The sequence below is a fragment of the Phlebotomus papatasi genome, chromosome 2 (assembly GCF_024763615.1).
Source record: "Phlebotomus papatasi isolate M1 chromosome 2, Ppap_2.1, whole genome shotgun sequence".
Classification (NCBI taxonomy): Eukaryota; Metazoa; Arthropoda; class Insecta; order Diptera; family Psychodidae; genus Phlebotomus; species Phlebotomus papatasi.
Window position 1 is genome coordinate 53,962,159 of NC_077223.1, and position 25,795 is coordinate 53,987,953.

Sequence of the window (25,795 nt, forward strand, 5' to 3'; positions counted from 1 at the left end):
ATTAGAACCGGAGATATGACCATTCAAAAATTCAATTTTTGACCGCCTCTTGCTCAGGTCAAGGCGGTCGGAGGGGGTGAAGTTTGGTATCGATCGAAAGTTCTTAAGCCCAGCTATAACATACTAAAATTTGAGATCTATCGATGCCATAGGGGCTGTGTTATCGAAAAAACAAAATTTTGGAGTCTTCCAAAATGGCGGAAGGGGGGAGGTGGGGGGGGTGGATTTGACATCATCAACTTCTAGCGGCCCAATGACTTTTAACCTTTGCCGAAAACCGCTTGTCAATATCTCTTTCCGTTCTCTCTCCAGAAGTCGAAATGTAACGGACGGGACGGGACGTCCACGAAAATCGATTTTTGGCGCACATGATCTTCGTGATCTATGAGTGTCAAAACGTGTACATCCAAAATTTGGGCCTGATCTGACGAGTTCGGATTTCACCTGTGACCACAAAAGCTGAGATTGTAAAGAATCTCAGCTAACTCAAAAGCTTTGGAAAGGGAAGGAAGCAAACTAATGAGCCTATGAATGAATGAATGGGCCTATGAAACTAATGAAGCTAAAGCAGGATTTGAGATTTTGGATATCGGGATAACCAAGGCAGTTTTCCAAGAAATCGGAAATGTCGAGGTAGTAATGATGTGATTAAAGACATCAGTGAGCACTGGTAAGAGTACCGGGAGTATAATTTTAATAAAGTCAAGGGAGACGCCATCACAACCCACAGCATTAGACCTGACACGGGAGATAGCAAATAATACGTTCTCTTGAGAGACGCAATTGAAGCTAAAACCCTCCCAGGGGAGCTGGTGGAAAGAGGGGGCAGTCAACTACTGTGCCAGAGACATCAGACGAAAAGTATTGATTCAGCTCATTAGCATATAACGGTCTTCTTCCAGAAGAATCAACTGAAAGACGAAGACCAAGCTTTTTGATATTAGGTGCTGGACACACTTACGATTATAGTCCAGAGACGACCAAGCTCGTTTTCATAGCCAAGTCAGTCAAATATGCTCAAATTTGGCATGGTTTGTCTTAGTTTTAATGTGATTTTACATTATTAAGGGATTTTCATGCAATTTACGATATATATGAGTGTGTAAACTCAATATCTATATGCACATGAATAAAAAATCGTTGCATTTCATAAAGTTTGTCGCCCGAATTTCTGTCTAATTCGGCTGACATTTCGGTCCCATATGCCCGAATTTGAGAGAGTATACTGTACAAACAAGGCTTAGCATTTACTAGCACTCGAAAAATATAACTTCCTTGGGTGTTATGCAGATATTTCTACTGATATTCACTATTACTTCCTTGAAAATGGAACTACTTGTAAAATTACTTCACAATTCACGTAAAGCAACAAGAATTATTCACTAGAATAGCCTAAATTGGCCTTAGTCGCGATATAGCTTCCATCTCACAAATAATTGTAATTAACAATAATTATTCCGCGTAAACTGAGGTATAAATTTACAAATAGTTTCATATAGAGTATGAAAAAACTTGTACATTGCAACAAAAATATCTGCATAAGAAACCACAAAAAGCTGTGCTTTGTGTATACCAGTGAATGCTAAGCCTCGTTTGTTGTGTGTCTGGAACTGACTTGACTATGAACAAGCTAACTCGTCTCTCGACTTTAGTCGCAAGTGTGTCTAGGGCATTAGAATGAAGTTTCTTAGGCGGGAGCCTTTGGTTGAGGTTTTTGTGAAAGTAGCGTTTTTTTGCTCCTCTAACACAACTACAGACCCTATTTCGCAAACGCTTAAAACCAAGTTTGTCCTCCAAAGACCCAGAGTGCTTCCATCTCTTAAATGCCCTATCACGACATCTATTTTATTCTATTTGACATATTCTACCAAAGAAATATCCGCGTATACCACCTTCTTGGACCACTTCGGGACCTTCCTGGATCCGGAAATTAAAAACAATAATGCTGGCACAACATTCCATGAAGGAACAAGGCCTTCCTGCAAGGGGATTTCTAGACACGTATTATTATTTTTTTTTCATATACGGGATGAGGTTGTCAGTCCCATGCCCGTGGAATAAAGTACAGTGAAGCTCACCGGATGCAATCCGACCGAACACCTTTAGCGTCAGAAAATCCGGAAATTGACGGCCAAAAATGACATTGCAAAAAGACTTTCCTTCGAGATATTTAAATGGTCCTGAACAACCATGATATAAACTTGAAGGCAGGACACGAATGCCCCTTCCGAAAGCGTCAGTGGAAATGGATTCAATCCAGACTTGGGAAACTGAGTATTTTTTCCCAACTGGGAAACTCTGGATTGAATCCATTTCCACTGACGCTTCCGGAAGGGGCATTTGTATCCTGCATTCAAGTTTATATCATGGTTGTTCAGGACCAATTTTTCCACTGACACTTCCGGAAAGGGCATTTGTTTAAGTCTCTACGTTAGTTTTCATACTTCAACCTTGATATAACCTGAGCGGATGAAATACACTGAGATTGTGAAAACTAAAGAAATCAAACTGTCCAACAATTTCACTCGTAAAATTCATTTTATCAGAATCTAAGGGCCTAGACAGAGCTGAGGATTAGCCGAGAGACGGCTTAGCGTAATTATTTCAGAAATAATATTCAAAATACATTTCTATTATTTTTCACTAAATCGTCTCTCGGCTTAAGTCGTAAGTGTGTCTAGGGCATAAGTGATATAGTTTATACCCTATACCTATCTTATAGTTTATCCGTTTATAATTTTAACAGAAAATTTTAGTTTAGAATACTCACTTTGTAGGATCATAGTCAGCCGTGCTTTGCATCATCATAGCATTTATCTTATCCTCTTCTGATCCATTTATTCTGGACAAATCCACATGAGCTCTCTCCTGTTCCACGTGCATTTTCACTGTGGAACCTTTTTCCATGCTAGGTTCCCACTGTTTTTTTGGTTGAATAGCCAACGGTATCCGGGCTATAGTTAAGGATGTGTTTTTAGGAATCAGCGTGGTATCATCTGTGTATTCTATAAAAAAAAACAACAGCTTCATCAAAGATTTTTTTGGAAATACATCATCTGACTTACCTTCCTTTGTTTGAGCATTAGTTATCTGCAGATCAAAATCCGCAATTTTTCCAATTCGCTTTTGTTGAATAATAGCTTTTTTGAGATCCGCCACAGAAATGTGAAGTCCATCGAAGGTGATTGTATCAAAATCCAAAGCACTTTTGAATTTGTAGTGCACTGACATGGTTTTTGTCTTTTATCTAGCCTGATATTAAATATTTCAGAAGTTAACGTTTTTATTGTATAGATTTTAAAGATCTTATTCTTTCACAATATTCTTCACTCCTTTCTGCCTCTAAAAACAAAAAGCCATTTTGGATTTCGTATTGTCAAAAAAAAATCACTAATTTTCCACTGATTTTTTTTGTGCAATTATCGTGAGAAACACGATTATTTAACTATATGCTAACATCATATAGTCAAGAAATTTATTTAAATATCTTTATAATCAACATATTTTCCTGTTTTAACAGATTTATTAGTTTTTATTCACGTTTTATGCTTTAACCAAGCTCCAAGCACTATCTTTAATGGAGGTAAACGTCATTTACACTAGAAATGACAGTATAGCCGAAAAATTTTCCGAATGTCCCGAAGTGTCCGAAATTGGAACTTGCGCGTTTACATTGAGTGCGAGAGCTTTTTCTACACGAAGCTTACATGTCTTTCGCCATCTTTAAAAGTGATTTTTGCTCTTGCGACTGTTTTGTGTGGATTTAATCAGGTATTTTTTGATCACGATAGCACATTTCTTGTCATTAAATTGCGTTTTGAATTATAATCTGTAGTAGTTCTTTAGTTTTAAGTAATAAAAATTGATATATATCAGGGTAATTGGAGGCTAAATTAACCATAAAAATGTCTCGTTTCCGCAACACATTTCTGACATTTTTCTTATGAAACGTATTGGTTTTTGTAATAGAAATAAAATTTATCGTTTTTGCGGATATTTAATCATTTCTTTAATTCTATGTAAAATTAAGTAAAAAGTAGGGTTGTAATACAAAGCAGAATTTTGTAAATTTGCGCTGGGAAATTAGGATTCATTTTTTTCTTCCGGAATACTGCGTGTTGTCCAGGGCCTGCACAGAGTCACAATGATGAGCTGTATTAGCAATAAATTTTAAGTGCCACTTTTATCATTTTCAGAAATTGTAACCTGGCATTTCGTGCAAATAGCCATCAATACTCGTTTTGCGTGTTTCGAAAACTGCAAAACTTAAAATACTTAGAAGAAGAATCAACTAAAATATTGAAAGTGAAGAATTGATAGTGGTTTTGCTTCTCAAGTTCTGCGAGTCAGAGATTGCTCCTACCATTGTTCAACACACGTTGTCTTGAAAATCAAATAAAAAGAACAACCAATATTTTGGAACAATTTAATATCCAAGAATTATACATCAAAATGACTGATTCAATGAAATTTGGGCCAGAATGGCTTCGCAATATGTCTAATGACACCGGCACGGGAACAGGGAATTCCGCCCAACGCCATCAATTAGCAGAGTTCCGGTAAGTGAAACAAATTTTGGACTTTTAATTATCTCACAGGAAAACAACTTTTATTTCTACTTTACAGATATGGCAGAGAGGAGATGCTCTCATTATTTGACAAAAACATTAAAATCCCGGAAATTCTGCCAAAGTTCAAAAATCTATTCGTGGAAAAAGTGCAGTGTCCACTTGCTTTGACACCCACTACTGAAGATGATTTACGCGTGTGGCAGGTGCGAAGTTCACCAGGACTAGGGCTTCCCAGTCGCGGTCTACGTGGAGGCCTGATGGATCGGGGCCGTGGGCGAGGACGAAGTTCATATCACTCTCTTGGTGGCTACCAGCGTTCTACCTCGCTTTATGACGATGAGGGAAGGATCATTGGCCGCGTAAGTTTTTATAACTTTTTTTTTTAACTGTTTTATTATACATTTTAAAGAAACGTATACTTTTAACAAATAAAACATAGAAAATTAATCTCATTTTACATAGTGAAAATGGACAAATTAACCTAGATCAGTATATTGTAGGTGAGATTCGTAACGTAAGCAAGCATACTCGGATTGCATGCAAATTCAATTTGGAGTATAAATTGGGAGATATGTTATTCAATAATTTTGATTCAAATTGAGGACGATAAATAGCAAAATAAGGACGGACGGCATTGTCTGAACAAAAAATGATGTATGAACAAAAGGGACAGATAATCCTAACCGGCTTATGTAAGTGAGATTCTTAACGTGAGCTAACTCGGAATGCATGCAAATTTGGTTTAGAGCTGAAGTTGGAGGACGCCATTCAGTTACCCATTGCACAGTGGGGCCACTCCATACAAATTGCGGCCTAAACCCTAACTCTGAGGCAAGAAGGTCATATATAGGTAATTTGTGGTCCCTGAATTCATTTTTGACCATAAAAATTTAAAAATAGTAGGGGAAAGGGGGGTAACACGTGCACAGGGCGCACGAACACCAACAAATCATATTTAGTAAGGCTAACTGTTAGAGATAGAGACTGGAATCTTCGAAGGACTCCCCATAAGGCGACCCAAGGACTGTTATGATACCTTCGATTTTCCTCCCACCACTCCCCTTCCCCTCCAAAACCATGTATTTCTTTGATTGCTCGAAAACGTGTGGTACGATTTTTTTTTTAATTTTTGGATATGTTTAAGAGATTACCCAGGCGGACATTTCGCCATTAAACGACAATACCGTTGAGTCATTCCCAATAACGGGTTTTCAAGGTCAAAGGGTAAAAAGACCCTAGAGAGCGTATTTTTCAACCGAGTTTTGGCGGTTAAAAGGGAGGGAGTGGGTGGGGGGCTGGTAAGTGAGGGGCATGTTAACGATTCTTGGGTCGAAGTATGGCGGTACTCCTAAGGTATCAAGTCTCTATCTTTAATCCCCTTGCTCCTAGGTACTAAAAAAAAACTCATTCTGGGTGTGCATAGTCTCAAAAAATTGCTTCGGAGGGGTCCCCGGGGAACTTTGGGCAAAATGAGGTTAGTATTTCCTGAAAGTAGATTAAATTTGAACGAAAAAAAGCTTTTGAGAATAGCGGCAATTAGTAGCTTCATAAGTAGAACCTTTGATGAATCTTAAGAATTTGAAATTTATTTAAAGTAATACGCATTATATAAGATAAGATTTTTTATTATTTTTAAGCATTATATGTTTCGAAGTCCTGGTAAATCCTTATGAGGACAATTTTAAATGGTCAGTTTGCATTCAGTGATGTGTCTTCTAAATAAATACGGCATAATTTCTTTAGAAAAGTACACTTGGCTATATCAATTAGAGTCCATGAATTAGAGTCGCTAAAAAGCCAAAAATTACGAAAAAATTTATAAAATGGTGACTTTAAGAATCTCTATAGGCTACAATTTTTGACCGATCTTAATGAAAATTTGGGAAAATGTTCTTCATTTATCGCTAAATGAAATAAACATAATTTTGGTTCGATTAAAAATGGTTGAAAAAATAGGTTTTGGCCGTCTTGGCCCCACTGTGCATTGAATCAAATTCGTGAAATTATACAAATTTTGTATTTGAACCAAAATATCAAGGATTTGGATGGAGTGACAGAATAGTGAGATATATGAATGAAATGTAGGCCAGACTGTTCTTTATAATTTTGCAGAAGAACTTGATGTTATTGGTTGCTCAGGAGCCGAGATAAATAAGGTCCTAATAATAAAAAGTAAGATAAATAAGAGAAAAATAAATAAGATAAAAGAGATAAATAAATAAAATATTAGGTGAGATTCTTAACAATTTCACCTACTATAATCCTAACAAAATTTCATGTCCTTCGATCGCGCTCAAACTTGGCCAAAATGTGTTTCGCCACTTCCTGATCACGAATATAATAGGGGGTTTTGTTACGTTCCCGGCCGGCCGGCCGGCCGCTCTTTGGAACTTAATAGCTCCTAAACTAAAAGAGATATCGACTTGCGGTTTTCGGCAAAGGTTATATATCGTATGTAAATTGCAACTTGGTGCATTGACCCCCCACCCCCCACCCCTCCTTCCGCTATTTTGAATACCCCCATTTTTTGTTTTTTTTTTTTTTTTTTTTTTTTTTTTTTTTTTTTTTTTGTAATGGCTCCGCGAGCAGATTGTCGCTAATTCGGCTTTTAAAACCATCCTATTTCTTTTTTAATTCGGGCAGCAGTTAAATTTGAAAAAAAGTTTGTTAACATTTTCAAGTTTGATTATGATTATCAAAAAATAAGCAAATATGCTCAAATTTGCCATAGTGTGTCTTAGTTTTGATATGATTTTGCATTAAGGGATTTTCATGAAATTTACAAGAATTTTCGGTGTTGCATAATTTTTTTTCTTTTTTTTTAATTACAGGGCGAACGATGGCCTGAACGCAATGGGACTGATACTAGTGATTGGAATGGATTGTCTTCGACTAGTCCACGAAAAGACTACAATTCACACGTTCGTGGTGGCAGTCAAGAGAATTGGCGACGCAGTAGGCTAGAGGAAGAAACGCCAGAAGGGTGGCGCAGTACTTCAATTTCTGGTGCACGTGAAAAATGGGCTCGTTCTACGAGTTGGCGAGAAGAAGAACCTGGTGAGCTATCGTCACTGCGAGGATATAACAGTGATCGTGGATTTGGCAGTGGAACGAGAATGATTCCTACTGGAACTGGTCGAAAGTTCTGGGATCAAGATGACAATCTACCCGAGTGGGCAATGGAAAATCCGCTAGAGAGTGGAGGAAGTTTTGATGCTACCGGTGCTTTTCATGGATCAAATGAGGAAATTGCAGCCAAAGAGGCAGCTGAAAATAACATAGAAGTGTCACCAAGTAAAAATCGTCGAAAAAACAATAAACCTGGTTCATCCTATTCCGGGTCAGATAATAATGAAAATGATTCAGAAAAAAGTGGAAACGATGAAGGATTTGTTAAGGATTCTGGACCAGTGAGAGAAAATGGTGAGGAAAAAGAGAAAAATGAAAATATTAGAGAAAAAGTTTTGGCCTCGAAAGAGGATTCAATGAGTTTAAATCCAAATGTAACAACAGTAAGTCAGGAAAAAGTTGCCACTGTAATTGTGACAACTTCTACGACAATCTTTGCTTCATCCATTGTGACCACTACTGAGGCGAGGTGCCAGAAAATTGGTCAAGAATGCGAGAAAGATCCACCACCTGGGCAGATGAAAGAAGACAGTGTTGAAATTTCGAGTGTAGATCGAATGCAAGAAGTAGCAGATGATATGGTGGAGAAATTGATAATGGAAGATGAACTAGTGGCATCGATGGCAGTTCCTAATGCCGGAGCATGTTTAGTGGCATCTGTTAGAAATAAAATGCATTCGCCTATGGTTAAAGAAGCACCAACTCCCGTTCCCATAGCTGCACCACCATTGCCTCCTATTCCTCAAGAGTCTGACAGCAATCTTATTTGGTTTTATCGAGATCCCCAGGATATGGTACAAGGTCCATTCACAGCTATTGAGATGGCTGAATGGTATCAAGCAGGATACTTTGATGATAATCTCTGTGTAAGACGTATGGGTGATCAGAGATTCTCAAAATTGGGTGAATTACTTGAGTTATGTGGTGGTGAAATGCCATTTTTTGCTCCTTATCGGATACTTCCTCAACAGATTAATGAACACCCATTAACAACTTCGGTCAATCTCTTGGATGATGCGTCCGTCGCAATGAACTTCCAGATGCTTCGTCAACACTACATCATTCGTCAACAGTCATTAGTTTATCAGAAACTTTCCACTTCAGATTTTTGGCATATGCTATCTGCTGAACAGCAACGTGAAATGATCAATAAGCAAGTGGCTCACATTGGAGTCCCAGATAACATTTATTCTCTACTTGCTTCAATGCCCGCAGATTCAACGGGGCCTCACAATCACCCTATGGGTCTGCATGAACTTGTGTCAGGAAATGGTGGTTCTTTTGGGGCACAAAATAAAATGCTACAAATGCAGCAGCATCCTCCAACAGCTAAACTTTTAAATTCTACGCATCAACCACAACAACCATCAACAGCTACCATACACCCCATAGGTCCTTTCGGTGGCTCACCCCATGTTTCTGGGCAAGGATTTCCACAACAACCTTCTAATCCTCCAACACCAAATGTTCCTGGAATGCCACAAGCAGATGCTATGAAGCAATTCCTTCAGAACATGAATATTGGAACTATGATGCAACAGCAATCGATGACTGCACCAATGAGCAGTCATCGTGTGCCAATTGTGCCTCAAATACAGTCTAAAAATGATCAGCAAAGCCAGAATGATCGGATAAAGTCGCTCATATTGCAGCTAAGCATGCAAAAGGGAATGTCTCAAGCGTCACCATCTGAGCCGGGTGCTGCAAATCAGTGGACAACAATTCAGGTGCCTCCAGAAGATATTTTGACTGCAACTTCTCAGAAGCAGCCACATTGGATGGGTGGCGGCATGCACGTTGAGCAACAAGGACGTGGGATGTGGGATTTATCATCAGCAGGTGCACAGGCCCAACAGCAGTCTTTACAAATACCACTAAACAGTGAAATGAAGACGGAAAAGCATATTTTGGAAGAACAGCAAATTACACGGACAAAAGAAGAGCACAGCGGTGAGGATTTCTTTGATCAGCGTCCATTGTCACCAGAACAGCAAAATTTTTCTAGAGATGTCAAACAGGAAATGCAGAAAGTCAATAAGGGCAAGGAAGAAAAAAAGTACTGTCCCAGTGATGTTAAGAAGGTAGAAGAGAAAGTGAAAAGTCAGTCAGTCCAGGATGAAAAAATTGCCAAAGTGAAGAAAGTGGCAGAGCCAAAGAATCAAGTGAAGTCCAAGGAGGAGGATAAACGGCGTGAGGATGAGAAGAAAAAGGTTCAGAAAAAAATACATGATGAGGAGAAGAAAAAACCCAGTGCACAAGAGGAGAAGAAGGATATAACAGAAGTGCCCAAAAAAGTACCAAGTGGAAATACAAAAAGTATTTCTCAAGGCCAGGCAGTGGGTAAAAATAAAACATCCAAATCATCAGTGGCTCCGTGGTCCAATAGCGATCTTGCGGCTCCTGAATTGAGTTTGGCAGAGATTCAAAAGGCAGAAATGGAACATCGAGCGGAGCAGTCGCGCTTTGAACATATGCTCCGTGAACAGCAACAACAGCAAAGATTGATTGAAATGCAGTCGGCAAAGGAAAGTGTCCTGCCTAAATGGAATGCTCAAACATTGGGAACACCAGTAGTAAAATCTCTAGCAGAAATTCAGGCTGAGGAACAAGCAAAAGCAGCAGCTGCTGAACGAGAACACCAGATGTCTGTGCCGGTAACCAATCAGGGGAATACCGTGGCTCCCAAAGGTTCCATAAAACGAGAGGAAGCTACTGCATTGGCACTGGGTTCTATCTGGAACAACACAGCACAAAGTTTGTCCTGGAATTCCGGTAAGCTGTGGGGTGGTACGAGCAGTAGTGGTTTCTGGGAAGAACCCACTAAGTCTACTACCACTTTTACTACGACCGCAGCGACGACGGGTGGAACTCCATCGGTTCAGAAAGCTCTCGCGAAGAGTCAGACAATGACAAATATTCAAACTGCCAAGACTAGCACACCACCAAGCACAAATACGGTTCATAAGCAACCTTCCAAGCAAACTAAATCGGCGAATTCTGCCAGTAGTAAGAACCATCCAGGAGCTACTATTAAAAATTCTCCTGGAGCATCAGGAAAAACTACATCTACACGAAAGGACGATGGCGGGATGGAATTTACGACATGGTGCATCAAAGCTTTATCCGCAATAAATAGCACAGTCGATAGTAAGTAGCCAAATAAAATATCATGTAATTTTTACACACGGTAATTAATGTTTATATTTATTTCTTTTTGTACACTTAGTTCCTACTTTTGTGTCTTTCTTGCAAGATATTGAGTCTCCATATGAAGTGAAAGACTACATTCGCATGTATTTAGGTAACACTTAAATATAAAATCTTTCAATCAGTTTTATGAATCTATGATTTGATTGTTTTTTTTTAGGAGAGACAAAAGAGTGTTCTGAATTTGCTAAGCAATTCCTGGAGCGGCGAAGCAAATATAAAAATCAAATTCGTGCTCAAAATGCGCATGTTGATGATATGTGTGTTCCGGCGCCGGCAATAACGCCATCAACAGATTGCCAAGAAGTTAAGGTAAGATAATTTTTTTGTATAATTGGAAAATTAGGCAAAGTTGACACATTTTTTTTAATTTATTGTAGGGGAAAGGTAAGAAAGTAAAAAAAAATAAAATGATGAAACTGGATTCCCGGATTTTGGGGTTTTCTGTGACGGCAGCTCAAGATCGTATTAATGTTGGCGATCGTGATTATCCGAATGCTTCCTAAATATCCTCGATATTTATTTCACAGATGAGATAAAGAGAGAAAAAAAAACAGAATTATATATATATATGTATAAATATATATATATATATATATAACATTTATGACTTTATAAACATAAAGAATAATGAAAAATACTTTCTACTGAGACATTATTTTCACAAGCACTTCAAAATGGGCTACTGAGTCTTCTTTATTTTTTTGGTTTTTTTTTTCAACTAATATCGAAGTCAGTCTTTTTCGCTTTTTAAATATAAATTGTTTTTCCGAAAGTAGTGTTCCTATATTCTGAGTATTTTTTTCGACCTTTTTAAAATAAAGATAAATTGAACAATCCGAGTGCGGGATATTTTTTTTCTATCATTCATGTTCATAGAACTTAACTAATTAGGCAGAGAATGCACGTTTTTAAATAATGCAAATAGTTATGAAAAAATGTCAAGTAAAAAAATTTTGTGCCTATGTAGAAAAAAACATTAACTTGTAAATAAATTTAAAAAAAAAAAGAATTGTCGGAGTTTCTAAGCATCGTTGTTTATTTACAATTCTATCGATTAATGAGTAAGGATGCAGAAAATGGTGAGAAAATGAAAAATAAATTTTTGTATTGATACTTCTAAATTTTTGGCATTCCACAGGCACCAAAGAAAAAATTAGGCAAGAAGGAGAAAGCAAAACTTGATGCTGAACACGCGGAGCATGTGAGAGAGGAACAAGAAAAGGAACGCCAAAAGACTATTCAAGAAGAGCAAGAACGCCAAAAACTAGAACAAGAAGAAGCAGAAAATAGACAACAGCAAGAACTTGTAGAAAATCGATTACGACGGGTTCAACTTAAAGAAAGTATTGAGTACTTTAAAGGTAAGTAAATGAATTAGCATTACTGGAAAACACTTAGCTATATTCATCAAGGCTATAAGTATTTCTTTTCCCGTATTAGAATTCAAAAAGAAAACAACCGAAATTTATGAAGAACAGAAAAAGGAGAACGAATGGAAACGATATATGCGCTGCAATGGATTGCCAAACTCTCAAAATCCTGGAGACTTGCGTCAATATATTCACATGTGGATGGAGAAGGAAGAAAGTATAACGAATACTGAGAGAAATTGGTTATTGATGACCAATGAAGAGTCAGTTTTGACACAAAATCGCGATGTAATGGATCTCACGAGAGCCAATGTCAAGAAAAGTCAACCAAATATTGGTGATGTGTATTCTAATCGTGTTAAGGAAGTTTTAGGGGTAAGCGGAAAATCCCGAAATATATAATTGTTCGAATTCCGCAATCTTGGATATCTTGTCTCCTTGTAATTTAAACTTTTCAATCCCTATGATCGAACCTACATATATTTACTGTTCGAACTCTGCATAAGAAAACAACTCCTTTTAACCCTTTAAGGACGAGAAGGTTAAAAATGGGGGGTCAGAAAAAAATATTTTTTCTGACTAGAGCAAAACACAACTTTAGAAGGCCATAGGAAAAATTTCATTTATGTGTCACCGGTGACCAAATCGTCCTCAAAGGGTTAACCCATTCCTTACCATGGTATTATACATCATACGCAAATTGAGTGATTTTAGATAATTTATTCCTGGGAAATTGAAATTCGAATTTCTGTCGGGAATGGATTTTTAGTTACTTTAGTTTACTCATTCAATTACTTGGAAAAAATAGCCCGACAGAGATGGGAATACATTTTGATGTTCTTATCTCGCTTCGTGGAGTCGTGCAAAATTTTTGCTTAAAATGGCGGACGGAAAATTCGACATCCCGTCGAATTTGTTAAAATTAGCCTTCATCCTCTTTCTGATTTGAATTGTGATTGTAATTGTTCTTGGATACTTACTCTATCTAAATCAAGAGTTTGTAATGAATTAATGTACAGTGACCGTTAAAACGTGGGTTTGAGGGCGACTCCCCGCGGCCCCACCCCCATAATAATTTTTTTTCTCTTAAAAAAAATCATCTATTAATCAAGTATTTCTAGTACATTGACTTAATGGGTTAATTGCTTGAACTCCACCCACAGAGAGCATCCGATGAAGTGGGCGGTGTGGGTAATGCGTACATCCATTCAGCTTAGATTTTTTATACAATAGGTCTAATGTTCTAATGGATTTATAATTAAGAACAATTTCTGTTCTAATAAGCCACGCTGACTACCATTCATGCATACACGAGAACCGTTTTTTAAAAAGTTATATAAAATTTGGTCTAAGTCAATTAACTATAAATGTCCTACTGTATAAATAATAATTTGATTCGGGAACTGCGATTATGGAATATCTCCTTGCGCGGATCGAGTTAAATTTATATTTTTCCGATGTGAATGTGATGCGTGAAGCGAAGACCTTATTCTCTTGCATTGAATGTAATTTTCTGTTCTAAAGTTTTTTCTCTAACAATTTCTAATTTTTAATTGTTTTTATCCTACACTTTAAATCCACTAATAACATTGATACGACCAGATCTTATGGCCTCTACATACTAGAGCAATTTATGTCCATATTAAAGACAATTTCCTATACTTGTGTAGGAAAAACGCTTCAACATGGACATAAATATCTCTAATGTGTAGAGGCCATAAGGCTAATGGGTTATATTTCAGTGCTTCATAATATATAAAAAACGATATTGCGAGGCACTGATTTCAGTCAAACCAAGTCAAACTTTGGAAAGGAGAATGGTCAAAACTGTATGGGCGCTGGTCCCGGAATCGCCATAAATGAGAGTAGGCGCATTTTGTAGGTACTGATATAAGATTGAAAAATTGCCGGGACCCAGGACGATAAACGCTGGGAGTCCTTGTAAAAATGCTTTTATCCTTTCGATAAATCGCTGTTTTGACAACGAATTACGCAAGAACTGCTAAAGCGATCTTGATGAAATTCGGTATAGGGTCACTGTATGACTTAAAGTTTTTGTCCATGCATATCACCCCCTCCCCCCACCCTCCATTCTGATAGCCCCCATACAAAATGGGGGCGCTTAACCTTATAACTCCTTTCTAAGAGGAGGTAGAAAACTGAAATTCGACAAGGGAACAAAGCTTAGGGAAGACTTCAACCATGTATAATATCTCCCTCCTCTGTCCCCCTTTCTGGTGGCCCTCATACAAAATGAGAGCATTTCACCTTATAACTCCTTTCTGACAAAAGATAGGAAGTTGAAATATAGCATGGGAACAAGGCTTAAAGAAGACTTTTTAACCATACTGACCAAACTCTTCCACCATCACCGTTTCTGGTAGCCCCCATACAAAATAAGACTATTTTACCTTATAACTCCTTTCTAAGAGGAGGCAGAAAGCTGTAATTCGACTAGATGTCTATAAATTCATATAAAATCTAGAAAATTATTGTTAACGTTATTAGTTATTCATTTTTTTTATTCTTTTACAAACCAAATACTTCTTCTCAGAAAGGAGGTCAAAATGCTCTCATTTTGTATAGGATTACTAGAAGGGATGGTGGAGGAGGGGGTTAACATGCATGGTTGAAAGGTCTTCCATATGTTTTGTTCCCTTGTTGAATATCAGCTTTCTACATTGTCTTAGAAAGGAGTTATAAGGTAAAGTGCCCCCATTTTGTATAAGGGCTACCAGAACAGAGGGTGGAGGGAGGGGGTGGTATGCATAAATAAAAAGTTTAAAAAATACAGTGACTCTATACCGAATTTCATCAAGATCACTTTAGCAGTTCTTGTATAATTCGTAGTCAAAACAACGATTTTTCGGAAGGATAAAGGTCTTTTTACAAGGACTCCCAGCGCTTATCGTCCTGGGTCCCGGCATTTTTTTAACCTTATATTAGTATCTTCAAAATGCGTCTACTCTAATGTTTGTATGAAAATGAACCAGCGCCCATATACTTTTGATCATTCTTCATCATTGTAAAAAATAGTTTTTATGCTCTAGAACTGTTCCTCCATGGTTTAGAACATTGATCCCAGAACAAAAGTTGTTACCTATACCAATGTATATCCAGTGACATAGATCCCGTTCGTGGCGATTCCGGGACCGGATTTGACCATTCTCCTTTAAAGTTTTGAGTTTATATGTTGAATTTCGGGGTTATTCCCCTGAGCTTAATAGGGATATATTGTTCGAAATGCGTCAGTGTCGCGCAAATTTTTATTTTTTTTTATTTTTAGATTATGTATTACTATGTATGTCTTATTATCTACTATTTATTTGTAGATTATGAATGAACTAAATGAAGCAATTGTAGACGCTTCTAACTTAACTCCAGTTGTTTATCGTGATCTCTTACGTCTAAGAACTGAAATGCGAGAGAAACTTACAGACTATATTGACAAATTCTCTTACCAAATCCTCTGTAATATCGATAGAGATATGAATTTGGAAGGATCTACTACAATAGCAACTCATACGTATGCCTCCAGTGTATTCAAATCGCAGCTTTGGACATTACGTGATATTCCACAGCCGCAACTAAGCGCTAAGGATCGTGTACGCGAGGGAACCAAGCATACAGAAGTTGAGTTCTCGCTTCTCGATACCACAATTATTCTTCCGCCGACGATCAAGTGCTTTCGAGCAGCATTGCGTGGACTTTGCTTAAACTATGATCACTTTTCAGACTCTTGTTATAGCTTTTCTATGCCGAAATCCACAAAAAAGACAACAAATTTACGCCAGAGCACTAAAATAGAATGGTTAAAACGTAAGGAATTGCTAGAAAAGGCTCTGATCGAGAAGAATTTCCAGAAAAACGATATGGTTGAATTCGATATCACTCCAGCTGCTACTACTGTAATTGATGTGGATAAGCTCTATTCTGATTACGAAACAGAACAAAATCGACAGGAAAAGCGCCATAAAGGACCTGAAGGACTTAAGCTTAGTGCGACTGATGTTAATCTACGAAGCCATAGAATTGTGGGTGGCATTTATTGTATTGATTATCTTGATCAACCTAAGCAGGATATAAAGATTGGATCTAAATCATTTCTCGCTACATGTAAGTTTTTATTGATTATTATCTTTTTTGAAAATTTTTGGAACAATGTTACAAATGTAGTAATAATATTGTTATAAAAAATAAATCTATAAATTTGATCCTGCTACTAGGAACAAAACAGCAGTGTGCAACAGTACTATTTCAATTTTCAGGAATAAATTTGTATAAAATGAAATCAAGTCAAATTTATAGACAAATTATGAAAATGGTTCCAAAAAAAAACTCTTAATAGAATTGTTGCTAATGTCGTAATAAAACCGCAAAGAAAAATTATTGGAATAAACAAATACCATCTCTAAAACGATTTATTCCAAAGAAAATTTGTTCCAATATATTTTGGTCGGTGTCCAAAAGTTTCTACCGTGTACTGTGCATCAAGTATGTACCCTCAAACTCAATCATTATAAACTTCGACGGTTAAATTTAAAAATGTAAAAGTTTAGTTTGGGTATATGAAGAAAATTTTATGTGAAGTCTCTGATGGATCTGAACCATTTCTCTTGTTTCCTTAATATTATATTAAACTTCTGCAGCAAATTGCTTTATATTTAATTTTTAATGTAATTTGATGTGAATTTCCATGACCGAGAAGAACACAAAACGCTTCATGCGATTCTTTCATTTATTAGTAGAGATTGCCCAGGGTGACACTTATCCCTTTTATCCGTATACGAAAATATCTTTGAATCATTCATACCAACGGGTTAAATTTCTTTTAACTCCTTTGAGAACGATTGGTTTACCCGTGACCCTATTACACCAATGTAATTTTTATCCAAAATTCAATTGCATAAAAGTTATTTTCAGTGATTTAAAAAACTGTTCAAATTGGTAATGAATCAAGTAAAATCACGAGTTCAAGCATTTTGAAAAGTATATGAAGCTTTCTTTTTAGAATTTACTTAGATCATTTATTAAAAGAATGAAGTCCACATGCAATCCAATTTCACGCTCTGTGAAATTGAATGTATAGTAATTGTGTATAAGATGTATGTGTATCGATTAGATTAATCATGTTAGATGTATGTAAATATTTCTAACAACTTTTAGAACTTTGCCTTATTTCATTATTTACCTAATAATTAATTCCTGTATTTTTTTATCTGTCAGTTTTCTATCCGAACAAATTGAAGAGGAAACACTTTTACCAGTCTTATAAACCTCCACCACCACCTCAACCAGGTGTTCGCCGTCTGCCAGAAGAAATTGAAGCTGAAATAAAATTGATGGAGGAAAATTTGGATAAACTCGCGCTTATTACAGTTAAGTACGTGTCTCTTAGATACCCCATCTATTTCTTATATTACAAACGTAAGTAAAATTATATAGTCACATTACACATATGTGGACTATTTTCAGGCTGCCGGAGAATGTCTTATGGTTTGAACCACCAATAGTTTGTCGCTGGGAAAGCCCAGATGATATTGATGTTTCCTTGGAGGACAACAATGATGAATCAGGAAATATTTTCCAAAACTTAGATACAAATCCTCATCCAAAGCAACACGGTTCCAAACCCGATTCTACTGTTATAGAAATTCCTGACTTTAACCTTTTGTGCATTCCATCCTATATTGACTTACATGCATTAATGCTGGATTTCATAGTCCCACGGCTACCAGATGGATATGGTGTAATGATAGAGAATATGTCGGGAGAGAGAAAGAGTAGCTTGATGAAGTACGTAATTAAAGAAAGTGAAATAAAAAGAAATATAGAATTTCACCAAAAAAATTCTCCAGTAATTGAAACTGCAATTCATTCGACAAATTCACCTCGATCACTACATCCAAAAGTGCGTTTTAAAAAAGTTTTGAGAATATTAAGTAGAAAGCGGTCAAAAACTACTATTGCGTCTGAATCGTCATCTTCAACAGATGAAGAGGAATCAGAGGTAGTTCAAAAATTCAGACGTTCGAGTATATCGATGGAACCCAGCGGGGGAAAATACTTTCTGTCACAGTTTATCAGAGATCTCGATGAACTCACAGAGCTGCAACATCCTCAGTTTGATGAAAAAATTGAGGAAATAGCATCGAAAACGTTATTACCTCAGGAGGAAATATCTGATACGGTGAGAAAGACTTCAAGTGTAAGTCTACTACGAGAGCATCATGATCTACTGTGTGATATGCGTTTTTTGGGAGCTTCTATGAAGTGCCATGACACATCAAACGAAATTGACCACAAGGTGGAAATCGTCGAAGAAAGTAACTCAGAAAGTGATTCAGATGATAACATAGATTTAAATGCTTCATATACACAAGATAATTCATTTTCAAAGTGGAGCACAAGAGATGTGCACGATGTAAAATTTAATGAAGATAAACTTACCATACAATTTCGTACTGGACGGCTTGGATGCTTTGGCTTTGCTGCGAATCGCTATAGTAATCTTCCTTATCAAACATGGGAACTTAAGCCAGACTTTCGCTTTCCAAATGCCGTTTCATTTACCCTTACTGCCGCAGTTGTGAGCATTGATATAACTATTTTGGACAATGGCGTACGTCTAAATTCCATCCAGGGGTGCTCTTCGGCACCTCTAGCACATATTTTAGGTATAATTTTACCGTTAGATGAACTCAAAACCGTTATGAAGAGTACAGCTGTTGACCTCTTTCCTGAATCTGATGCTTTTTGCTATACTGAAGGATCTTGTGAAAAAAACAGCGTTATGGAAGAACATTTATACGATTGTATGGGTTCACTTGCTCTTACTCATAATTTTTCTTGGTCCCGTTGGAATCTTCTTTCTGGTAGTCGATCAGCAGTACTTCTTATGCGTGAAGTAATGGAATACAGAAAACCGGTAAAGTATTAAAAATGTTTGAATAATTTAAAAAGTAATAGTTTGTTTTTATCATCACAGCCAAGTCAGTCAACACTCCTTGTAACACCACTTAAAACCATTGTAGTGGACTGTACCGAAGTTTCGGCATCTTTCAGTACAGTTGGTGTGCCAGGAATGCAATTTTATGCAGATTTACATCATCTTGCCAGAGAGCATTCTCAACCAGTTTCAAGAGAAAAACAGAGAAATATGAATCTAATTTTGCGTGACAATGTTGTTCAAGTTCTCAAATCGACTAGGCCTTTGAGTTTCTGTTAAACATATAGCTAATATAACAAACAATATTATGTAATTTTAAGCTTCCAATTGTATTTCGGACTTAAAAACTATTCCATTTCAATATTGTCACGAAAATATTTCGGTCGCTCCATTTTAAAGCAAACAAATTGGCTTAAATAAAATTGATATCTGTAAAAAAAAATATTTTTCAAACATCACAAAATTTTCAAAATCCGTGCGAAATTATTAAAAAAAATCATTTTTATTTTTTTTAATGTTCAAATGTATATACTTTCCAGGACGTAAGAATCTGAAGTGAGACTTATATTTATAATAGACATATTTAGCAAATTTATGATTTATCTTGATTTTTATCTAAATTCATTTTAGTGAATTCCTGACTAAGTATTTTCATAGTCTCAGCATGTGTGATCTGAGGTGTCTTATATATTTTGTATTTTTGTTGTACAAACTTAGCAAATCCACTTGCAGCTTTTACCGGAGTTTGAACAACTTGTCCATCTTTCTTTCTCTTGTTAATGAATACTCGAATAGTACCTTTACAATATTTGCACTGAATATTCTCCACTTTTTTTGTCTTTGAATGCATTTGGGTTTTTGCTCCACATCCATCGCACTGATATGTGTACTTATACTCAATATTATAGTGATGACATACTGTGATCTTGGGTAATTCTGAGAAAACTTCATTAGCGCGTCTCGCCCATTTCTTCCAATGTTCTGCATGTCCTTTCTTTTCACTATCCAAAATCCAAGCCGCTGCATGACAAAGCTCGTGAATAAGAGTGCAACGTAAACGATCAGCACTTGTTAGAACCTTCTCACTCAAATCAATTTCAGCCAATCTTACACCATTTCTACAAAAGAACAAAAAAATATGATTATAATATTCTAAAATTATTTAATAATAAAAAAAATACCGCAACATATTTGTGCATCGCCCTGCTGTTGTTAGCAACTTCTTATTCCATTTGATAGACACATTCAACTGATTGTTGAATATTTTTTCATTGTAGAGATTATACAAAACAGCAGTTAATTCTTCCTTCATTACACGAAAATTTTTTCTAAAGCGTAGGGCTTCTGGATGTGATAAATCATTAAGGGTAGATGCATTGAGGGATATCAGAAACCCGTAATAATTTTTATTATCCCTTTGTGAGAAGAATTGAAGCGCTTTATTTGACGAATTTGTAAATTCATGCATTTCCAAGTCGTTTCGCCCTTTTGAAGGTATGGCACCCTTTATAGCCTCTAATTTAATATTACTCAGCTTAGGACTGTTTTTCGACGACAACAAATCTTCATCGACATTCAATTGTGTATCACTGTTTATATTACTATATAATTTTTTTGAAAAAAGCTTTCTTTTAGTTGATGGACCAGGATTTTCCACATTATGCAATATTTTGTTTTGTGGAGTAACAGCATATTCTATATCTTTCTCATTTACGGTCGTCGAAATTGGTATGAGAGATTTATTTTCGAATATAGTGTTGTCACTATCACTTGAAGCATCTTGAACAAAGTCTGATTCTATTTTCCTATTTACTTTCTTTGCAAAACTCTTGTGTTTTTTTCGCTTTTCATTTGAACATGAATCGGACGAATAGGAATTCTCAGAATAACTTATATGCCAGGATTTGTAAGATTCAAGATCTTCTAATTCAGACTCACTATCTGAATCGCAAATTCTAAAATTTTTGTTTCGCAATTTTGCAATATTTTGTTGCTGACTTTCTTTTGTTTCTGTAATTTTTTTTATTAACGGTTTTTTCTGTTGTATCTCATTTTTCTTGTCTTGTTTTTCATGCCCCGTCAATTCCAGAGTATTTCCCAGATTTCCAAAGGCTGTGGATTTTAAATATATATAACATATTGTATAATACTTCTAAAATCAACGGAAAATTTAAAGCTAGATATTTTTTTTGTCATTATAAAACTACATGAAATCAATATTAGAAAGAAAGTAGTAATAGTACAATAAATTGTCTATTTCTGTCAGAATAGGAAGAGAAATTATTAAAAAAAAATGAAAGCTTTGTACAAATAGATTTACCACTCAATTTTGAAAATTTTTAAATCTTTAAATCGCCCTTCATCAAAAGGCAATTCGTTTTCTAAGCAAAGTATATTTAATACTTTAACAAGCTTCATAATAATTTAGCTAAATTTGCAGAGCATATGACCTATTTCACAATTGTTAACCCAGTCGACGGCCAAACCCACCAATCCCAATTTCCAATTCTTCATTCCTATGGCGGGTGCTGAAGGTTGCTGGGGCTTTCGTTCGAGTCATCTCTCCCTGTACTTTAGTGAATGAGCATCAGTCGCCGGAGACAGTTCACTCCAAGGAAGTTGAAAAATGGCTGGCAACTCCATTTCCCCTTTGTCCCTTTATAAGTTATGATATTATTTCAGTGAGCTCCATCAGGGCTTACAAATTGAAAATTTCAAACTTCTTGAAGTCTTTCGTTGTTTTAACCCTTTTAGAACGATTGGGTCACTGAATACCCCTTTTCTTGTTTTCTCAATGGCTCCGCCCCTATGGCATCGATCGGGCTCAAAATTTAGTATATTATAGCTGGGCCTTAGGGCTTTTGATCAATACCAAACTTAAGATCCCCCGACTCCCCTGACCCGAGCAATAAGGGTCCAAAAAAAATTCTTAAAATAGCCATAACTCCGGTTCTAATTGTCAGAATTTAAAAATAGAAGGCGTTTTGGAAAGCTCTCGTGAAATGCCACTTCCCCTTCTAACATCACAAATTCATAAAACCACCGCTAGGGGCGCTATTTTTAAAAATAAAGATTTTTCAATTTTCTAAGTTAAATAACTCAAAAATTCCGTTGTGCATTTGGCTGAAATTTTAGTATGTTGTAGCCCTTGATTATATCTATCAAACAAAAAAAATATTTAAGTCGATGGATAACCCCTGACCCGAGCTATAAGGGATCTAATTTCGAATATTGACCGGCCTTTATCTCCGGTTCTAATTAACATTTACAGCTACATTTTGGGTTTTTGTTTCGTCTCGATGAGCACTTTCAGATGGAAGTTCAAAAAGTCACAAATTCAAATTCATTTTTCTCAAAAACGGCGTTGTGCAAGTTAATCAAATTTTAGAGTGTTGTAGTCCAATCTAGGACGTTTCTTGGTGAAAAAACGAGTACAAAAACAAACAACTTCGATTACCTCGGCTTCTGATTAATCGATTGGATCAAGTGCTACAGCAAAATTATAGAGGATATTCTGGTCCATATTTCACCCATATATCACTTTTCTGTCAGTCCAACCAAATCCTGGATATTTTGGCTTAAGTACGAAATTTGTATAAAGGTCTGAGTGATTTAACCAGAGGAGTTATCACAACTATTGGCCGGCTAATCGCAAATCACTATAGACTTAAAGCGAATTTGTATCGTGTTAATATTGTAGAGGATCCGCTATGTCAGGTATGTAATGTACATGAGGACATTGATCATGTCCTCTTTAAATGTCCGCGCTTCAGAATTGGAAGAGATGAGCTGGTGGGCTCCTGCAGCCGTATATCCCCTAATTTTTGTGTTAGGGACATTTTAGGGCTGTGTATGGTGCACAAGCTCCCAGGACCCTTAAAAAAGATTGTGGCGTTCCTAAATAGTAACGATGTTAGAATATAATTGATACTGATAGATTTTTATTAAGGACATTTATTTAACTGCTAAGTGTTTTGGTTGAAATGGGATCTTGGTCGCCGATAGGCTTTAGACCTATATCAAGGGTAAGGGGAAGGGGGATCAAAAAAAAAAAACAAAATTCTTATAATTTCACGAATTTGATTCACGATAACTGAATGGCGTCCCCCAACTTCAGCTCTAAATCGAATTTGCATGCATTCCCAGTTAGCTCACATTAAGAATCTCACCTACATAAGCCGGTTAGGATTATCTGTCCTTTTCCAACTTGTCACCATCCTGGAGCTTAAACAGTAAAAGATATCGACTTCTGGTCTTCTATGACCCCCGATAAAAAGTATATCTACAGACGTTTCTTTTCCCTGCCCCCCTGCATCTCCTCCAAAACCATGTTTTTCTCAAAATTGTCCCAAGCATTTTCAATGATTTTCGGATATGTTTTAGAGGTAGTCCAAACAAACACTTCGTCCAAACATACCTATGACCGGGTAAATTCGCCATTTTCAAATTATTGAAGGTCAAAAGGAAATCCGGGGAAATCACTTTGGAGGGCATAATTTTTCCAACCGATTTGGTTGAATTTGAATTTTTTGGATTGCTTGAAATTTCTAAAAAAAAAAAAGATAATTTACAGAGAAATCTATTTCGTGAGTTTGAGCATTCCGTAAAGCTGTTTTTTTTTTACTATAAATAAAAAGTATCATGCATGTGCAAATCCTTTAATTTAAAATATTACAAACACGTGCTTGTAACTTTTACCAGTAGTGGTGCTAAAATTTATATATTTTTTTGTGTAGCATTAAAAAAAAATTAACACTTACATTTTGAGGTAATAGTATCATTCGGATCCCTTCTCTTCTGCTTTTTAATGGAATTTAGGACCTCTCTGGTTTTCCAAGAATCTCCGTACATTTCAGTCAAAATACTTTGTACCTCAGGCTCAAGATCAATCCCAAGATCATCTTTTCCCTGATTTTTCTGTTCAATTATAGGTTTCTTAACTATTGGTACATCATCTTCTTCATTTTTGTCATTATACTGATGATCACTTTCATCAAATGATGAAGTTATTTCATGTTCCTCTATTTCAATGTTGATCTTTATTTTGGCAGAAATATTCACAACTTGTGATTTCTGCTCAATATCTCTTGGTATATATTTTTCGTGTCCACTTTTAATTTCATCATTGTCAGTTTCATTTAGACTAACAGGATCATCATAACTCATAGAATTTTCCTTTGTATTTTCAAAAGTGTTCTCAGCCAGCAAATTATCTGATTTATAGTGAAGAGAAATTTCGGTCTGTGTAGGAATCTTGTCGAAAAATGCATTGAGTTTTTGTTGAATAGTACTGTTAAGACTTTTTTCCGTCGATTCACTTACTGCAGGGAATGATTCTTTTAGTGGCAATTCATTTTCACTAGACTCATCCAAAATAATGACTTCTGGTGTTTTCGAGCAATCACTTTGTGTTATTTTTTTGTGATTTAGGTCGATTTCATTACTACTTGTACTGCTTATGGTGAGAATACTAGCATCAGATTCACTAGCTCTAATTTGTTTCCGCAATTCTTGAGATAAACAATCGTTTCCACTTATGTTCAATGACGGCATATTTTGGGTATTGAATGATTTGTGCGGTGGAATTCCAAGATCTCTTAAGCCCGATTCAATTTTCTTCACGTATCCTATATAATCTTTCGACTCCTTTTCAGGGTTTTCATGTGACATAGTTCCCTGTCTGGATATTTGAGAGTCCAAACCAGAACAATGTACTCCATTCGGACTATCCGGCAGTGTATATTTGTCAGTTTCACCTTCATCAGTTAAAAAAAATGACTTATGTTCATTGTCAATTTCTTCAGGGGGATATGAAATCCTTTGCGTGAATTTTGACATTGAAGATACCTGATGGTTTGATGATCTATTACCCAAAGTAAGCTTGGAGAATTCTGTAAAAGCACAAAAATATTTAAGTGGCTTACGATATTTTGTATATATAAGTAAACACATGGTACAAAAATATTACTTTTCTTTACAACTACAGGAAATTTCGTCGGATCCACAGATGAAAGTAATTTATATTTTTCCATTGCATTTTAAGTGAATAAACTCGTTGAAAAAAGAGTCACACTTATTTTTCACAAGTTCAAAATGCTTTTATTTCTAATTGAAAAGAATGCCACCAACGCCACTGTTAAAAATGGATATAAATTTTATAGTTATGGCACAGAAAACACCGTTTATAGATTAATGTTCTTCTTCTTCTTCTATTTTATGTAAGGCTGTCGGATATTTAAAAAAATGTGGTGAATATTCGTACGTGTGGTGAATACAAGTGACGGGCTGTGTGGATGTCAAGAGACGTCCGGCCCCTACAACCCAGCAACTATAGAGTTCCCTGTTTGACTTTTCGTGACGGTGGCGGCCTCCCAAATGTTCAGAAAGTGGTGGCCATCCAAGAGAACTATTGCTTCAACCGCGTTCGCTTTTTCCCAGCCCGTAAGGATTTACATTGGACCGAACCCTGTTCCGAACACGTTTGCTGAACGTTGTTCAAACAGGGAACTTTCGTTGCTGGGAAAAAAACTAAAGAAGAGAGAAGAAATGTTGCCCAACTTTTAGGA

At 36.3% G+C, this 25,795-nt stretch overlaps 5 protein-coding genes across 7 annotated transcripts in view; 2 read left to right on the forward strand and 3 right to left on the reverse strand.

Moving 5' to 3' along the window:
- The window catches only part of LOC129801679 (uncharacterized), a 21,964-nt gene extending 18,362 nt beyond the window's left edge, over positions 1–3,602 (reverse strand). For both annotated transcript variants that reach the window (XM_055846952.1, XM_055846951.1), the window contains exons 1-2: positions 3,066–3,602; positions 2,771–3,005 (exon numbers count right to left, since the gene is read on the reverse strand). In XM_055846952.1, coding sequence (XP_055702927.1) covers positions 2,771–3,005; positions 3,066–3,231 — 401 coding nt within the window. In that variant the 5' untranslated portion in view covers positions 3,232–3,602. The remainder of the gene's footprint in view (positions 1–2,770; positions 3,006–3,065) is intronic.
- The window catches only part of LOC129801718 (rhodanese domain-containing protein CG4456), an 887,636-nt gene that overhangs the window by 399,652 nt on the left and 462,189 nt on the right, over positions 1–25,795 (reverse strand). The gene's annotated exons all lie outside the window — the stretch shown is intronic.
- LOC129801667 (GIGYF family protein Gyf) lies at positions 3,681–11,919 on the forward strand. The gene is made up of 7 exons (XM_055846931.1): positions 3,681–3,771; positions 4,197–4,559; positions 4,627–4,930; positions 7,403–10,847; positions 10,927–11,001; positions 11,068–11,219; positions 11,288–11,919. The coding sequence occupies exons 2-7, from the start codon at positions 4,453–4,455 to the stop codon at positions 11,411–11,413; spliced, it is 4,209 nt and encodes a 1,402-aa protein (XP_055702906.1). The 5' UTR covers positions 3,681–3,771; positions 4,197–4,452; the 3' UTR covers positions 11,414–11,919.
- On the forward strand, positions 11,997–19,508 carry LOC129801676 (uncharacterized). Its single transcript, XM_055846948.1, has 6 exons — positions 11,997–12,271; positions 12,351–12,655; positions 15,613–16,396; positions 17,507–17,663; positions 17,756–19,208; positions 19,269–19,508. Exons 2-6 carry the CDS (start codon positions 12,416–12,418, stop codon positions 19,506–19,508), a joined length of 2,874 nt encoding a protein of 957 aa, XP_055702923.1. The 5' UTR covers positions 11,997–12,271; positions 12,351–12,415.
- LOC129801677 (uncharacterized) lies at positions 17,671–25,733 on the reverse strand. Of its 2 annotated transcripts, XR_008751719.1 has the most exons (5): positions 25,198–25,733; positions 23,990–25,120; positions 20,411–21,341; positions 19,118–20,347; positions 17,671–19,053 (listed from the first exon to the last, which is right to left on the reverse strand). XR_008751719.1 is itself a non-coding variant. In XM_055846949.1 (3 exons), coding segments are annotated over exons 1-3 (1,197 nt in total). In that variant the 5' UTR covers positions 25,262–25,479; the 3' UTR covers positions 20,283–20,345. The 2 variants fall into 2 exon arrangements, 1 of the variants encoding a protein (XP_055702924.1); XM_055846949.1 differs by lacking the exons at positions 17,671–19,053; positions 20,411–21,341 and having other exon boundaries at positions 20,283–20,347; positions 25,198–25,479.